Consider the following 16,326-nt stretch of genomic DNA (forward strand, 5'->3'; position numbering starts at 1 on the left):
AGTACAAGTTTCATCCTTAGTTCCAAATCACAATTTTAGCCACAATTTTCTTAGGGTTTCATCCATCCCATGGCAAAATCCTATGGTGGATATCATCATTTTTGGGCCTTAATCTCATCGGGTTATATGGTGGATCTCATTCTTTGGAATTCGTGACAAATAAAAGAATATTTGTAATTAGATAATAAAAGTCTGACATTCAAATTTTATCTTATATATACAACAATTTGTTAGCCAATCATAAAATTTTAAATAAAACTCAGATATGTGACAAATTAATAATTGACGATTGAAAAATATTGAAAAAATAAAAGAAAAATAGAAATTTACTCTAATTTATATAATAGTGAAAGCATACAGGATTAAATTACGCCGTTTATCTAGCTATATATGGCATCATTGACATGATTAGTTAGATGAGCTTTAGTTGGTTAGCACATAGACTATCACCTTTTACAACCACACTTGTTTCTTTTTGGTAAACGAGCAACTTCCAAGGGACATCATCAGGTATTCATTCCTTTCCTTTATTTCATTACTACAGTATCACTCCATGTATTATATATATATTTGTATGATAGATAATTAGATATATAAATGAAGACGTAGTCTACTCATAACTCTTGAAATATAACAATATAATAATAAAAAAAATCTACATGGCTTAGTTTGATGTGTCCACCACACACATAATAACCTTTTTTAATTTTCACACACAAATTAAAGTAGATGTTGCTGCTTTCCTAATTTCATTATTATCTTCCAAGAAGAAAAAAGCCATGTGCATGTCCCTGTGATCTCCCTAATTATACCCCACCCATCCGATATTGCTTCTTTCCTTTTCAATCTACATCATGCTTCATATGCTTCATGCATGACGGAATTAATTAGCTAGCTTTAAAAAACAAAAAAAAAATTACAAAATTCTGCCTCAAAAATTAAGCCATATGATTATCAATCTTTCATTTCATTCCTCACTAATATTTACCGACAATAATGAATAGCCAATAGACGATCTCACACTACTTAATTAGCTTAACCTCAACATTAGGCACGCTAGCTTATGATTTTTTACATTCAATGAAGTTTATTAGCACATCATTATTATTATGATGATACATGAGATTGAAAAAGACCAAACATGCAAGACATACAAATTAATTAAGCTAATTAATTAAGCAACATGATGCAGAAGTAGTACTACTTAATTTTGAGTTAGATACTAATAATTAAAAATCTATTAGGAGGTGCAAATGGTGCATTTGACAAGACCATTTTCGTTGCACTCTGGACACCTAACAAAGAAGAAGTCATGATCCTGATGAGCGTGAATAGTGCTGAGTTTGCGGCTTCCACTGCACAAAGAGCAAATAGAGAACCTGAAATTGTTGCAACCAAGACAAGGGCAGTGATCATGATCGGTAGTGATAGTGGGAGCACCTTCTAGAAGGTTCCTAAGGCAGCCGAGCTCATGCAAGGCAAGAACCTCGTCAGCGCCGCCAATGCAGGTTCCCTTGATGAAGAGCTTGGGAGGGATGGTGACTTTGCCGCCAAATAGATTCCACAACTCATCCCTGTAGTCCATGTGAAGGGACACATCCCTCTCATCAAACTTCACTCGGAGGCTTCTCAGAAGGAACCTGATTCTGTTGCAGTCTTGAAATGTTTTCCTTATCCCTCTCATGCTCGTCGTGTACAGAATGATCCAATGCTTTCCTCCTCCTTCTTCTTCTTTCTCCAGATCCATGCCTTTGTGATTGAGTTGAAGGACCTTCATTGCTGTCATCAGACTATACTAGCTGTGATCTCATGTATAAGAATTAAGAAATTAAAGTTGCGTCCATCTTTTAGCTTCCAAATCAACGTCCTTATATAAAGTGATGAATGGGAAAGTTCAAATCCTCTGCCATCTTCGTTTCTTTGCTGCATGCTGTGGGGACAACCTTTCTAGTACCAATAACTGAAAAACTAAAATCAACAATTTTAATTTACCAAAACACTAAGGTAGCGTTTGTTTTGAGGTATCGAGATAGAGATCGTTTGTTTTGAGGTATCGAGATAGAGATCGAGAGACTGAGATTTAGTATCATGTTTGTTGGTTTAGAAACTGATACTAAAATTTTTGTATCTGTCTCTAAAATTTCAGTATTTCAGTACTTCTAAAAAATAAAGACACATGGGACTAAAATTTTTAGAAATAGAAACTGAAATTTTAATAATATTTTATACCTAAAATATTCTCATTTTAATTAATTAATTTTAATTTTACTTTTTGTGCAAATTAAATTAGAGTTTTATTATTGTTTCAATTTATGTCTCCTATTTTGTACCAAACATAATATTGAGATTTATTTCAATCTCTGTCTCTTAGTTTCAGTCTTTTCATCTCTGTCTCTTCACCAAACGCTACCTTCATGGCCAGTATAATTGTTTAATATTATTCTTTTAACCAATACTTTTAAATATTATTGATAAAAATAATAAATTGTGCATATCAGTTCTGCGATGGATGAACCCATAACGAGTGATTTTTCATTGAAATATTTTTGTGTATGAAATGTTTTGGACTTTTATGGTTGGCTCCACTCGTAAATCTTTTATGATGGATTAAGAGTGGACTGACCCATTACCTACCATTAGGTGCCTCAATCATGGATGTGGAATAATAATAATAATAATAATATGGAAGGATAATTGTCAACTAGAACCAAATAAAGTGGCTAAATTTCATCCATCCCCTTTATTATGATGCCAGCCTTAATCTCTGTTTGGCACATGGTTGATGGTCGAGGCTGGTTCAGTTGGTTAAGACTACTCCAATGTTGCTAAGGGGGTGCCCTTACTTGGACCACACCAAAGGAGACAAAGTGTGCCAATACCCATCATTATTAGACACCACTCGTGTACGTAAATATTCAATTTGCTACGTATAACTCTCTTCGGAACAACACAACAAAACCACTACACAAATTATACAATTACATTTTCAATATAAACAACAAAACCTTATCCTATACTACTCACACTCACTGTATATATGAATTGACCTAGGCTATTGTGTATTATTGAGTAATGCTAGATAAAAAAAAAAAAAACAGATAGAATTTGCCTTATTTAGCATTAATTAAATGTCGTAACAATTAATGAATGCTAAATAAGGTAAATTATGGCTATTTTTGGCTGATTTTCTTTAGTTACCAAATATTTTCGTGTATTATTATATATCAAGCATCATTTATTTTTTTTTTAATTTAACACTTAAATTGATCTCTAGAGAATTTTAAATCGAATATTTTGATCTCTAACAAATTTTTATTCTTTAAAAATCCTAAAAAATTATTTTTATTAAAAAAAATTGCCTTTTCGTTGCTTTTAAACAAATTTTTTTAATATGCATATTATACAAATAAGTTCCTAACAAATTTTATTACAAGACAATTGATTCCATTTAAAATAACAAATAGAACAATATATTCAATAGAAATAATTTTTAAGAATTTTTTGAGAATAAAAAATTATTAAAAACTAAACTATCAAATCTGATATTTTATTATTGAGGATGAATTTAGATGTTTTTCCTTGTATCATTCATTCGTTCTTGCAATTTTATCCATTTAAAAGAGTTGATGTACTATTATTAGGAAAGAGAAAGTATAGGTAAACAATTTTTAATAAGTTAATTTTAAATAATTATTAAATAATTATTAATTTTATATTTTAAAAAGTAAAATTTAAATAATTATTAATTAATGATAATTAATTAATATAAAATTTAATTTAAAAATATTTGTTAACTTATTGATGGCTAAACCTTTATCGATTACCTAGTGAGATTGCTATTACTATTAGTGATCTTTTTTCTTGCAATGCAAAGTGACTACATACATATTTTTTAATCCTAAAAAAATCCGCAATCAAATGCAGTTATCGCGCAAAACACATAAAGTGAAAGACTGTGGAAGAAGCCAACAGGATTGTAGAAAGCAAATAAAGAAAGAGAAAAAAAAAATACTAAGTAAAAGCATTATATGATTGGGACCAATTATATACATGTCCATTCCCAAGGGTGCATTGTTTGTGATTCCCATACAACTCTTACGTCCTTGTTCATCTTTATACATTGCTAGCTACAACTTTCTGGACTATGCTACATGAACCAGTTACAGCTCACCTTCATACTCACCATCAAACTTTTATGTTATTAAGACATCTCAGACCACTTTTTATCTTTAGAATTTGATGATAAGCTTAAATGCTTCATAATGGATGTAACCTTAGCTTTTATAGTACATATAGTTCTGAAAAATAAGAAGGAAATTAAATAATGCTATATATGTTCAAAGAGATTTTTTACATGTATGTATAACTGTGTCTATACAATCTTCTACCATATGATATATATCTATATGAATGAAACACCAAGTTTAATTTAAGCAATAGAAATATATTAGGTAGCGTTTGTTTTGAGGTACTGAGACAGAGTCTGAAAGACTGAAACTCAGTATCGTGTTTGTCAGTTCAGAGACTGGTACTAAAATTTCTGTCTCTGTCTCTAAAATTTCAGTATTTCAGTACCTCTAAAAAGTAGGGACACAGGGGACTGAAATTTTTAGAGATGGAGACTGAAACTTTAATAACATTTTATACCTAAAATACTTTCATTTCAATTAATTAATTCCAATTTTACCCTTTGTGCAAATTAAATTAGAGTTTCATTCTTGTTTCAATTCCTGTCTCCCATTTTGCACCAAACAGAATACTGAAATTTATTTCAATCCCTGACTCTTAGTCTCTGTCTCTCAGTCTCAGTCTTTCCGTCTCTGTCTCTCCACCAAACGCTACCTTAGTAATTATTTGTATCTGCAAGCTAATCATACAAGGAATAAATATTAAGGGGTCTTCTGCAGTTTAATTTATGTGGAACTGATCATAATAGATTTCATGACATGTACCAAAGTTCACTCAGCTATATATCAGCAATGGTAGGTGGAAACAAAGTAACAAACCCAATATAGAAACCAAATTCAATGCAAGTACGTCACTTCATTCTTGCTTCCATCAAACATCTTCATCTTCAATGAATATGAACCCTACAAACCAAATCAAAATAACACGCTAGCTAATAACTGCAACATGCCCTTTGGCTATTATAAATCTAAAATCTAAATCTCTTTCAGCTAAATTATAGCAAGTTTCATTTAAGATTAGAAGCCTAGTGTTATTATCATTGTAGAACAATTTTTTAATGCTGAAAAATACAGTTATAATAATATGACTCAGGACTTCGTCAGATGTTAAGATTTATATAAAAATAAATAAAAAAAGAAAATTGAAAACACTTGCTTGATGAAAACAAAATGAAAAAAAATTAAATACACTTACTGCTAACTATTAGATTCCTATATATATATATATATATATATACTCAACATTTTTCTTTTCTGGGAAACAAAGTTAACCGTAGAGTTCATCTAAAATTCTTAGGCATTGAGAATGATTGTAATAGCTTACCGGAGGTGTGAAACCAGGTAGAACTTGAGTATAAACAACATTAAAATCACCAATTGAAACAGGACAAGATGTCTCCGCACAAAGTTCATGGGTCTTACTTAGGAATGACACTATCCGAATTCTCAAATATCTACCCTGTCTCTATTTACCAAGGGGGTAATTATCAATCTCAATGCGGGGTCTTGGGCGAGAGCGAGGACGAATTTAGGTGATATCTGACTTGCTATATATATATAATATATAATTTTAATATATATATATAATATATAAAATAATTAGTCAAATAATTATTAATAGTGTATATTTTTAAGTTTTTATTTTAATTTATATTATACATGTGATGGTTATACAAAATTTAAAATTTAATTTTATTTGTTGAATTTTAATAATTATAAAAGTAAATAAGAACAGAATAGATTAGGATTCAACTTTTTACTAGTTACGAATCAGAGTAGAACAGATTATGCTAATTATTATAGGATGAGATGAAATTGAATAGGACAAAAACTCGACCATTGCCACCCGTAGTCTCACTGTGTATGTACCTTCCAAAATATGAGACATCAATCACCATTTCTCCACCATATATTGCTTCCGCTGACTCATCATGGAATGCAAAATATCAAAAACCAAAAACACTTGGCTCTCTGTGCTGAGAAAAAAGTGAATACAGATAAAAGTAACACAATTTAGAAAGGCATGTATACCTGTGGTTGCAGAAATGGTGCCATTCAGAAAAGAGCAAGATGAGCTTGAATCTTATGCTCTCCATCTCCATCAATTCTTCTGCAATGCAACAGAGAGTAACACAATAAAACATATATTAGTTCAAAGTTATTGTTTGATATATGTTATAGAAAAGAAGGGTTGATTGAATGGTAGATTGATGAAGAACGTTAGGTGGGAGTGGCACTGTAAGGTAGAGAAAATCGAGATTTTACGGGAAATCGAAAAAGTAAATAAAAAACGTAAAACGTAAAATCTTAACAAGATTTAAATCGTAAAATCGTCAGACTTAGTATAAATTTCGTAAAATCGATAAACTCATTTAAAATCGTAATATCGAAAGATTTTAAGAGTTAAATCGAGATTCTAGCTACTATGGCACTGTTGCCGTGGTGTAACATAACCATTTTTTTTAATAATTTCTCCAAAATAAATAAAAGTTTACCGCTAATTAGTAATATGTGGAATATGCTACAGTATTGACCTTTTCTAATTGTGTCACTTACCTTTTGGCTAATGCATGTATTCATAGTCAGTGAGACAGTGACAAATCTAAAATATTTTGACAACAGTGGTAAAATATATATAATATAATAATAATTTTTATAATAAAATTATTATGTGTATATAAAAATTAATTATTAAATTGTTTATTAATTATTATGTATTTATATATATATATATTATTTAATTTATTTTTAATTTATATTTTATATTTTAATATATATTTTATACAAGTAATTTTTTTTACGAACATATACCATAATTATTATAATTATATTTTGTTATTGTAAAATATGTTAATTTTTAAAATATCTAATTTACAAATTAAAATACTAAAATAGTAATTTAAACAATAACATATAATTTAAAATTTTATTGTTTAGGTTTTATATTTTAAAAAATTGAGTAATTTTTTTTTAATAATACAATCGAAATATTTTTCTTTTTATAAATATATTATTAAATAATTATTTAAAAATTTACTTTTCATACAATTAAAAATTAATTCTTACTAATATTTATAGTTAAAAAAGTTTTTTCAATTAATACAATTGCTATGAAAATAATTAAAACTAATTTTAAAAGAAGATAAATAATACTTTTTTAAGTTGATTTTTAAGAAAGAACACTATTCTCATTTAAATTGAGAATTGATTATTTTAATAGATATCTAATATAAAATTTTTAAATAAATTATTATGTACCAAAAGTTGAGTAAAAAATTATTGTAAAATCAAATTTAATAATTTAATAAAAATAAATAAATATTATTATCATAAACTATTCAAAAAATTTTAAATTGTAGTCTTGTTAATTTATGATAATATTTAAGAGATAAAAAAAATTAAAATTTATTTTTATTTATTATTTATTAATTATTATAATAATTAATAAATATTAAATAAAATAAATTTTGACTATTTTTAATTTTTTTTATCAAATATTTCTGTTAATTTATTATTAGTTCAATTCAAGGTCAAGTTAATTTGGGTATGCATGTCTTTTAATTGGTTGTTTTAAACTTTTAAACTTTCAATATTGATAGACACAGTCACATTTCAGTTACTTTCAAATTTTTTATTTTTTATTGGCTTTCATTGTAGGCTAATTTTTTTTGGTATGGAAAAAATATTGGTGTTTTTGTTGAAAATGGGAGTATTTGGTGTAATTAGAGATGGGTGGATTTTTTGGGTGAGAAGCCAACACGTGGGGGGCGTGGTGGACACGTAGCAGCATTCTGGCCAACACGTGGGGGCGTGTTGGACACGTGACAGCTTCTTAGCCAACACGTGGGGGGCGTGTTGAATGATTTCCATACTACTGTAATATACTTCAAATATCAATATTCAACCAAAACACAATCTCTCTTTTCATATTAAAAATAATTTCTGTTCATTGTAAGATTGCCACTTGGTGAAGAAATGGGATCTTGCCATAGATATATTTTTAGCATTTGCAATTTCTTTTTGTTGAATTCTATATATGTATGACTAATCTAAGCTCTGAAAGGCCATGGTTGACTACATTATTATTTATTATAAACTGATACGTCATGGCAAAACAAATATATTTATTTATTTATTTATATCTAGCTATGTACTCGATCATCAAGAAAAAATCAGCACCCCTTATTATATTTGATCAATTTAAGTAATTGTCATATGTTCTTGCCTTCAGCAACATGAAAACTAGACCTGAAATTGGTATTATTATTATTATAGCAAGAAATTTATAGTTATTAGTATTATTGGTATATTATTTTAGAGAATGTAATTTTGATATATTATTAGTATAAAATAATTTTATGCGTATATTCAATTACATAATATTATATTAACAATATAAATGATCATAAAAAAAATGTAATTGAATAATTATATAAAATATTTTATATTATAAATTAAAATTAAACTCTTATTACAAGATCTAAAATTGGTTATAATAATAAAGATTTTCAAACTCAATAATAATACTAATTAATTTGTATATTAAAATTGGACACTATAAACAAATATATAGAAGTGGATAAAAATCAGAATCTTATTGAATAATTCTGCGAGCACAAATGCTTTTATATACTGTAAAAATTTAGGTGCATTTAACTTTACGTAAAGTTTAATAATTGATGGTCGTTAAATAAAAATTTAATTTGAATTTTAAGAAAGTTGACTGCACCTGAATTTTTACCTCTAGAATATGGTGAAGTCTCTGGTGGCTAGAATATGGTGAAGTCTCTGGTGGCTAGAATATTAATGGCTAAAAATGGCTAAGAGTTGACCTTCAAATAAAATAATGACACCTGGTAGATTTGATTTCACAACTTTTCAATAGTCTGAAGGGTGGTTAAGAGTGTGCAATAATTACTAGAAGTTATCATGTGGATAGAATTGTCATTTAAGGTTACTTTATGTGTTGTTGGATCTTGAACAAAAATATTATTGGCCATTATACAAAATAAAATCAAAACTGCACAAGCATGAGGTCTAATAATTTTTTTGGCACAATTATAAAATAAAGTTTATTTCTTCAATAATTTATTCCTTAGTTTGTTTGCATTTCTCTAAAAAATAACCGTAAAAAATATTATAATGCCCTAAAAATTTTATTAAGGGAACAAAATTAATATTTTTTTACGAGATATATTTGTAAGATTTATTTTTTATATTTGTTTAAAAAATTGTTGGATTGTAGAGTGTTCGGTTTTTTTTAATAATTATACAAAAAAATAATAATGAATTAATATAAATATATTAATATTTGTAAAATACACATTATAAACATTAAAGTCAGTTACCAGTATAATATGTTAGAATATAAATATATATTTATTATCTATTATATACTACTGATTTTACAACTAAAATATGCCACATGTTACTTTTTCATTGCAATTAAAATCAAATTTTTTTCTCGAAAATTAAAGAGTTTTCTCTTCCTCTCTCTCTCCCTTTCTTTATCTCTCTCATTCCTTCACTCACTCTATCTCTCTTATATATCATTATCAATTACTAATTATAAATTTGACAATCAAAATATACAACATGACATTCTCTAATTACATTCAAACAAAATTAAAATTTTGAAATTGAATATAGCTATATTATATATTATATTTATATATTACTAACTAATTTAATAACTAAAAAGTATCACATGACACTCTTTTATTAAAATTTAAAGAAAATATTTTCTTCCAAAATTACTAAATCTCCTTCTTACATTCTCTTATCTACCTCTTTTTTTTTTCTATTTCTCTCTATCTATTTCTCTCTATCATTCGCACTATATATATAATTTATATTTTATATTAGAAATTTGACAAATAAAAAATGTGCCACCAAATATTCTTTTATTATAATTAAAATAAAAACTTTTTTAACTTCCAAAATTAACAAACTCCTATTCCCATTCTTCTTTTTTATCTTTCTCTCTCTTTTTTCTCATTGTCTATCTTTCTCTACCATTTTGTTCTACCAAAAATAAAATTAACAACATAATATAATTTAAATAAAAATTTTTATTATATACATATTTTTTATTTAGCTTTAAATTTTTTCTACTTATTATCTTTCTAATTTATGTTTTCATTTTTTTTTCAAATATTTATTGTATATAATTTAAAAAAAATACTAATACTGTGATTAAAAGTTAGAATTGATATAAATTTTTTTATGCTAATATCTAATTATATTTATATATATAGAGTAACAAATATTATTTTTAAATAACAAGTATAAAATTAATTATTTTTATTTGTATAACAAACTTAACACCTAATTAAATTTAAGAGTATACAAGTTATAAATTCTTTCAAATTTTAGATAAGGAATGTTAAAATTAATTATTATTAAAAAGTTAAACTCTTTCATATGAAATACTAAAAAACTTATTGTTAATTTTGGAAGCTAAAGAAAAATTTTATTTGATTACAATAAAAGAATATTGGGCGGCATATTTTGATTTGTCAAATTACTAATATAAAATATAAATTATATATAGAATGCGAATGATAGAGAGAAATAGAAAAAAAGAGAGATAGATAAGAGAATGTAAAAAGAAGGTTTAGTAATTTTGGAAGAAAATATTTTTTCTAAATTTTAATAAGAGAGTGTCATATGACACATTTTAGTTATTAAATTAGTTAGTAATATATAAATACAATATATAATATAACTATATTCAATTTTAAAATTTTAATTTTATTTGAATGTAATTAGAGAATGTCATGTTGTATATTTTGATTGTCAAATTTATAATTAATAATTAATAATGATATATAAGAGAGATAGAGTGAGAGAGATAGAGAAAGGGTGAGAGATGAGGGAAGAATTCATTAATTTTGGAAAGAAAAATTTTATTTTAATTGCAATAAGAAATTGACATGTGACACATTTTGGTTGTAAAATTAATAGTATATAATAGATATAATACATGTGTATTTATATTTTAATATATATTTTATATTGGTGGCTGACTTTAGTGACTAATTTTAATGTATATATAGCATAACTCTTTATTTAGTGAAGTTTTAGTCTTGCATGGAATGGTTAATTTCATTAAAAAAAAATTACTGTAAATTTTATACAGAATCAATTATGCAATCAAATCACAAAAATTTATTAAATAATTAATTTATAAAGAGAAAAAGATTTCATTATTTGAACCTAAATTTAAAAAAAAAATTGTGATTGTTTAGTTTGAATTTTAGTCTTTTTTAAATTTATGTTTTTTTATTTCTCTTACACAATTATATATTGACATGTACTTTTTTTTATATTATACAAAAGATAACCAATAAAATATAATGACACAAAATATTTACGAAGACACTATTATTAAATATATTATAAACAATATTGTCAACATATTAAAATAGCAAGAAGATACTTTTTAATTATTAAATTTTTTGATATGTTAATTAAGTTATTAAAATTTTATTAATATACTTAATTTTACAAATGTTTATATATTTATATTAATTCATTATTATTTTTTTGTATCATTATTAAAAAAAAAACGAACACTCTCACAATCCAACAATTTTTTAAACAAATATAAAAAATAAAACTTACAAATATATCTCGTAAAAAAAATACTAATTTTGTTCTCTTAATAAAATTTTTAGGGTATCATAATATTTTTTACGGTTATCTTTTTTTAGAGAAATACAAATAAATTAAGGAACAAATTATTAAAGAAATAAACTTTATTTTACAATCTAACCAAAAAAATTATTGGACCTTATATTTGAGGAATTTTGATTTTATTTTGTATAATGGCCCAATAATATTTTTGTCTAAGATCCAACAACACATGAGATAATCTCAAATGACAATTCTATCCACAAGGTAACTTTTTAGTAATTATTGTACACTCACTTAATCTTTTAGAATATTAAAAAGTTATAAAACCAAACCCACCAAGTGTCACTATTTTATTTAAAAGTCAACTCTTAGCCATCTTTAGCCATTAGTATTTTGGCCACCAGAGACTTCACCTATATATATATATGACAAATGAATTACTACGGTTATATATATGACAAATGAATTACTACGGAAAAGGACCGAAGGAAGTGATGAAATTGTGAGTGAGAAAGAAGATCGTGTAAGGGTTAATATTTTTGTTAAAATTTGGCCAATACTTTACTCTTTATCAATTAAAGAAGAGTGAATAAGTTTATATCATTAGATATAATTTTATACCATTAAAAATAATAATAATAATAATTACAAATCACAAAATCTGCTGTATCTTAATACTCCTCTTAACATAATATATATACGAGATTATTTTTGTAATTTTATATTTACTAATATTAAATGGATATCATAGGACATGTATTTTTATTCCGTCTCCGTCCCGTTTATCCGGTCATCCGTACCCCTCTCCCCCACCCACGGGCCGCGGAAAAAAATGCTCTCGAAGTCTGCTCCACCGCGGATAAATCTCTCTGGATATTCATCTCGCCGGAAAAATTTGCCATCCGCCCTACCTGAGGCAAGGGAGTTGAAAGAGGCGTCGGAATGGGAGAGGTTCTGCAGAGTGGACAAGCAGGGTGAAGCCTCAGCCATGGATATATGCACTTGATATGGAATTGGTGGCCACAGTCAGGTAACACCCTAAGCATATCACTACCCTTGTAATCTGCAAGGCATATAGAACAGCGTGCACAAGTTGAATCATTCTTCTTCAGTTTTTTTGCTTCAGAGTACAACAACTTTGGATAACTCACAAGTGATTCTTCATCTATTCTAACTTCAAGCACATTCTGTCTCCTATTAGGAGCTGCAGGAGGGAGTGTTGCTGATGGTGTCTGGTGCAGAAGTAATAGGTTAGGGTGATGGTGGTGATAAAAAAGAGGATCCCAATGGAGACTCCTATGCCATAGCCATAGCCCATAGCCGGTGATGTTGCTGGACCCAATGTACCCCCCACTTGTTGTGTTGCTCATTTCTTGATTGGACATGGTGGAAGAAAGCCATTGGGATCCATTGGGATAGCCACTGATGATTGGTGTCATGGTGGAAGAAAGCCATGAAATTGATGAAGCAATTGCGGTTTTATATATTTGCCACTTGTATGTTGTAGCATTAGCATATTATATACATTAAGAAGAAGAAAACCAAACAAAAAATTACAAAAATGTTATGTAAATATTTTATGTTTCAGATGTTATGTTGAATATTGTATCATTTATTGTTAAACGAGGAGTGTTAGGGACAGCAACTTTTGACATTTATAGCCATTAAATAGTCATTAATAATGATTTTAATTGTGTGAGGTGTGAAATTTCATTCAATGACTCACTTTTTTTTTGCTGGTTAGCCAGAATTTGAAAAAATTGCTAGCTCCCTAAACTTTTCTTTGTTAAATAATATAACGCCGAGTCAGCACAATGTTAAACATTTATAAGGATAAATGCATCTGTATTTTACTGTAGATACTTATAAGATATTTTATATTTCACGTGAATATATTGATAACTGAACATTTTTATGTTATAATTTAATTAAATATTAAAATATTTAAAGTCAAATTATAATTAAGTTGAGATTTAACAAAATGGCATGGAGATAGTTGACTTTTTTTTGTTCAACGATGTTATCCCCAATAGAAAAAAAGGGTCATCACTGAAACTAAAAAGGAAAATAAGGATAAGGGATGGGATGCATGTGTGAAGGGTCACGCGAGAAGCATGGAGAGAAGATATATTAATACAGAGAGCAACACAAAACATGTGACTATGAATAAGTAACTGCTCAATCCGCATCATTAGCCCATTTAATTCTTATGTTATTTTTCCATTTGTCCGCCTAATTACATGAATAATACTCACGTAAAACTGATTAAAATATTTTTTATGTGAAATTAATATTTAAAATGTTAATAATGATATGTTAAACAATTTAGCTAAACATGGTAAATTCTTTGTTTTCAACTATAAATAATATTTAAAATAATATTAATATGTAAGAAATTTATTTAAACATGTTAACAATTATAAATTTTGCATGACTTTAACCATTTTTTTTTGTAAATAATCACTTTAAATTCATCTTATTCCATCTATATATTCATTCCTTCTGCCTCTTGCCTTTATTATTATTCACTATTCTCAATTTATTAAACTTTATATGTATCTAACTTAAAAAGTAATAAGCTGGTTGAATTTGATGAGTTTACTGTGAGTGAGTATTATTAACAACAAATGCCCTCCTTAAATTTGAAAGATAATTCATTCAGTACAAGATTGCATGCACAACATACAAATAGTCAAATACGTGCATGAAGACTGTCACGGCCTTTAAAAAAATGTCTTCTAAGAAGGGCTTAATAAATTCGAATATAAATTAAATGAAAAAGTTACAAATATTAATATTTAATAAATTTATAAGTACTAAAATAAATAATTATATATTATTTTTAATAAAAATATAAAATAAATCAATATAGTTAGATTATGCTTATAATATATAGAGCATATAATATCTACAAATTCGACAATGACTAGATACTCATTGTAAATTAATATTCTTGAATAGATATTATTCGAGTATTTATTATTGAAAAATATTTTTGAGAAAAAAGGAATAAATTTTATAATTCAGTGATTAGACAATACATCTATAATCTATATGAGACCATATAAATTATTATCAAAGTAATTTTAATTAAGAAATAGTAGTTGATACTAATAAGTGAATCAATAAGGGAGTTCTCAGTACAGAAATCAAATCAAATAGTTCACATTTTGGTAGCTCCACCTCTAAAGGTAGCTCTTTTCTTTTGTGTGTCCAAATAGAATAACAGATCTAACGCATGACCTAGACGTTAGGCTAGCAACGGCCCTGCTGACTGAGATATGAGTTAAATGCATCTAAGTTAACGTCATGACTGCCGTTAACTACAATTTTCTAATACGAACCTCCCAAACCAATTCAAAACATATAATTTTAAATACAAACAAATTTTTGATCTTTCAAATATATAAGGTATCAAATCAAATCAAATCAAATAATACTTTCTCATCGAATATCCTTTTCAATTATACTGTTTCAATCATAAGAAATAAATATATTTTACAATTTCAGAATATATAAGTGAGTATCAACAATACTTTAATGTTTCAAAAACACATATTCAAATAAAATCTAATATTTTAAAATAATGCAAAACTTCATCAAACATATATACAGTCTCATGTGCATATTGAAAATCTGAATTTCACAAAAATAAATATTTAGTTCTAATAAATTCATTATTAAGATCAAATTCAAATCCTTTGGTAGTAACTTTGTAAGTAAAGTTATAAATTCAAGCAGCATATATTAAAATAATTATAGATGCAAAGTCAATTAATTATAAATGTAAAACTTACTTAAAACTTAGTCCCATGAGACCGAACCACTTAGAGACAAGAATGAAGGGAGTGTGGGACTGAGTAAGACCAAAACAACGACTGAGACGGTTCATTAGTAGTGACGCCAGTGATGCTCCCCCGACGGCAAGCTCCAAAGCAAGCAGCGGAGAAGGCTCTGGGATGATGGTGACTAAAGGAGCAGACGCGACGAGAGCAACAGCGGAGGGGCACGTGCGATGTGAGCGGCGGTGGCAGCGGCAGAAGAAGCTCATGCGACGGAGAGAAGAAGTAGCTCGTTGACAAAGAGAGGAACAAGCTCGTTTGATTTCTATGGTGTGAATGGAGCTCGATAGGGTGGGGTAAGGGAATGTTATGTTTAACTCAATTTTTCAGACGGAACATTTTAAATTACAGACATATTTTTTGTCTGTAATAATTTAACAAAATGCAGTATTTTTGTTCATTTAAATATAGACGGATTTTCTGTCGGTAACCATTTTTCACGAAAAAAATTAATTTTTCTGACGGAATTATCGACAGATTCTCTTTTCTATTTATAATTTATGCTAATTCATTTTCCTTCATTTTCGACAGAAATTTTCTCGCAAAATCTGTCTATATTTCCGTGGGATAAAATCTGTCGAAAATATTCGTCTGTAATAAATAGTTTCTTAGTAGTGTTCGTTGATGGCAACAGCAGCCGCGACGATGGTGAACGGTTC

At 27.3% G+C, this 16,326-nt stretch overlaps 1 protein-coding gene, 1 long non-coding RNA gene and 1 pseudogene across 2 annotated transcripts; all 3 read right to left on the reverse strand.

Annotated features, from left to right (window-relative positions):
* Positions 1-1,240: 1,240 nt before the first annotated feature.
* LOC112786495 (uncharacterized protein At5g39865) lies at positions 1,241-1,777 on the reverse strand. Its single transcript, XM_025829867.1, has one exon. The coding sequence runs from the start codon at positions 1,775-1,777 to the stop codon at positions 1,241-1,243; it is 537 nt and encodes a 178-aa protein (XP_025685652.1).
* Positions 1,778-4,334: 2,557 nt separating this feature from the next.
* LOC112786496 (uncharacterized) lies at positions 4,335-6,329 on the reverse strand. The gene is made up of 2 exons (XR_003816183.2): positions 6,219-6,329; positions 4,335-6,108 (listed from the first exon to the last, which is right to left on the reverse strand). It is a non-coding gene; the product is annotated as an uncharacterized lncRNA (long non-coding RNA).
* Positions 6,330-12,419: 6,090 nt separating this feature from the next.
* LOC112784510 (putative RING-H2 finger protein ATL71) lies at positions 12,420-13,418 on the reverse strand (annotated as a pseudogene).
* Positions 13,419-16,326: the final 2,908 nt, after the last annotated feature.

The sequence above is a fragment of the Arachis hypogaea genome, chromosome 20 (genome assembly GCF_003086295.3).
Source record: "Arachis hypogaea cultivar Tifrunner chromosome 20, arahy.Tifrunner.gnm2.J5K5, whole genome shotgun sequence".
NCBI lineage: Eukaryota > Viridiplantae > Streptophyta > Magnoliopsida > Fabales > Fabaceae > Arachis > Arachis hypogaea.

Excerpts from the sequence above, each read along its gene's own strand:
- LOC112786495 (XM_025829867.1), bottom strand. The coding sequence starts at position 1,777 with ATGAAGGTCCTTCAACTCAATCACAAAGGCATGGATCTGGAGAAAGAA.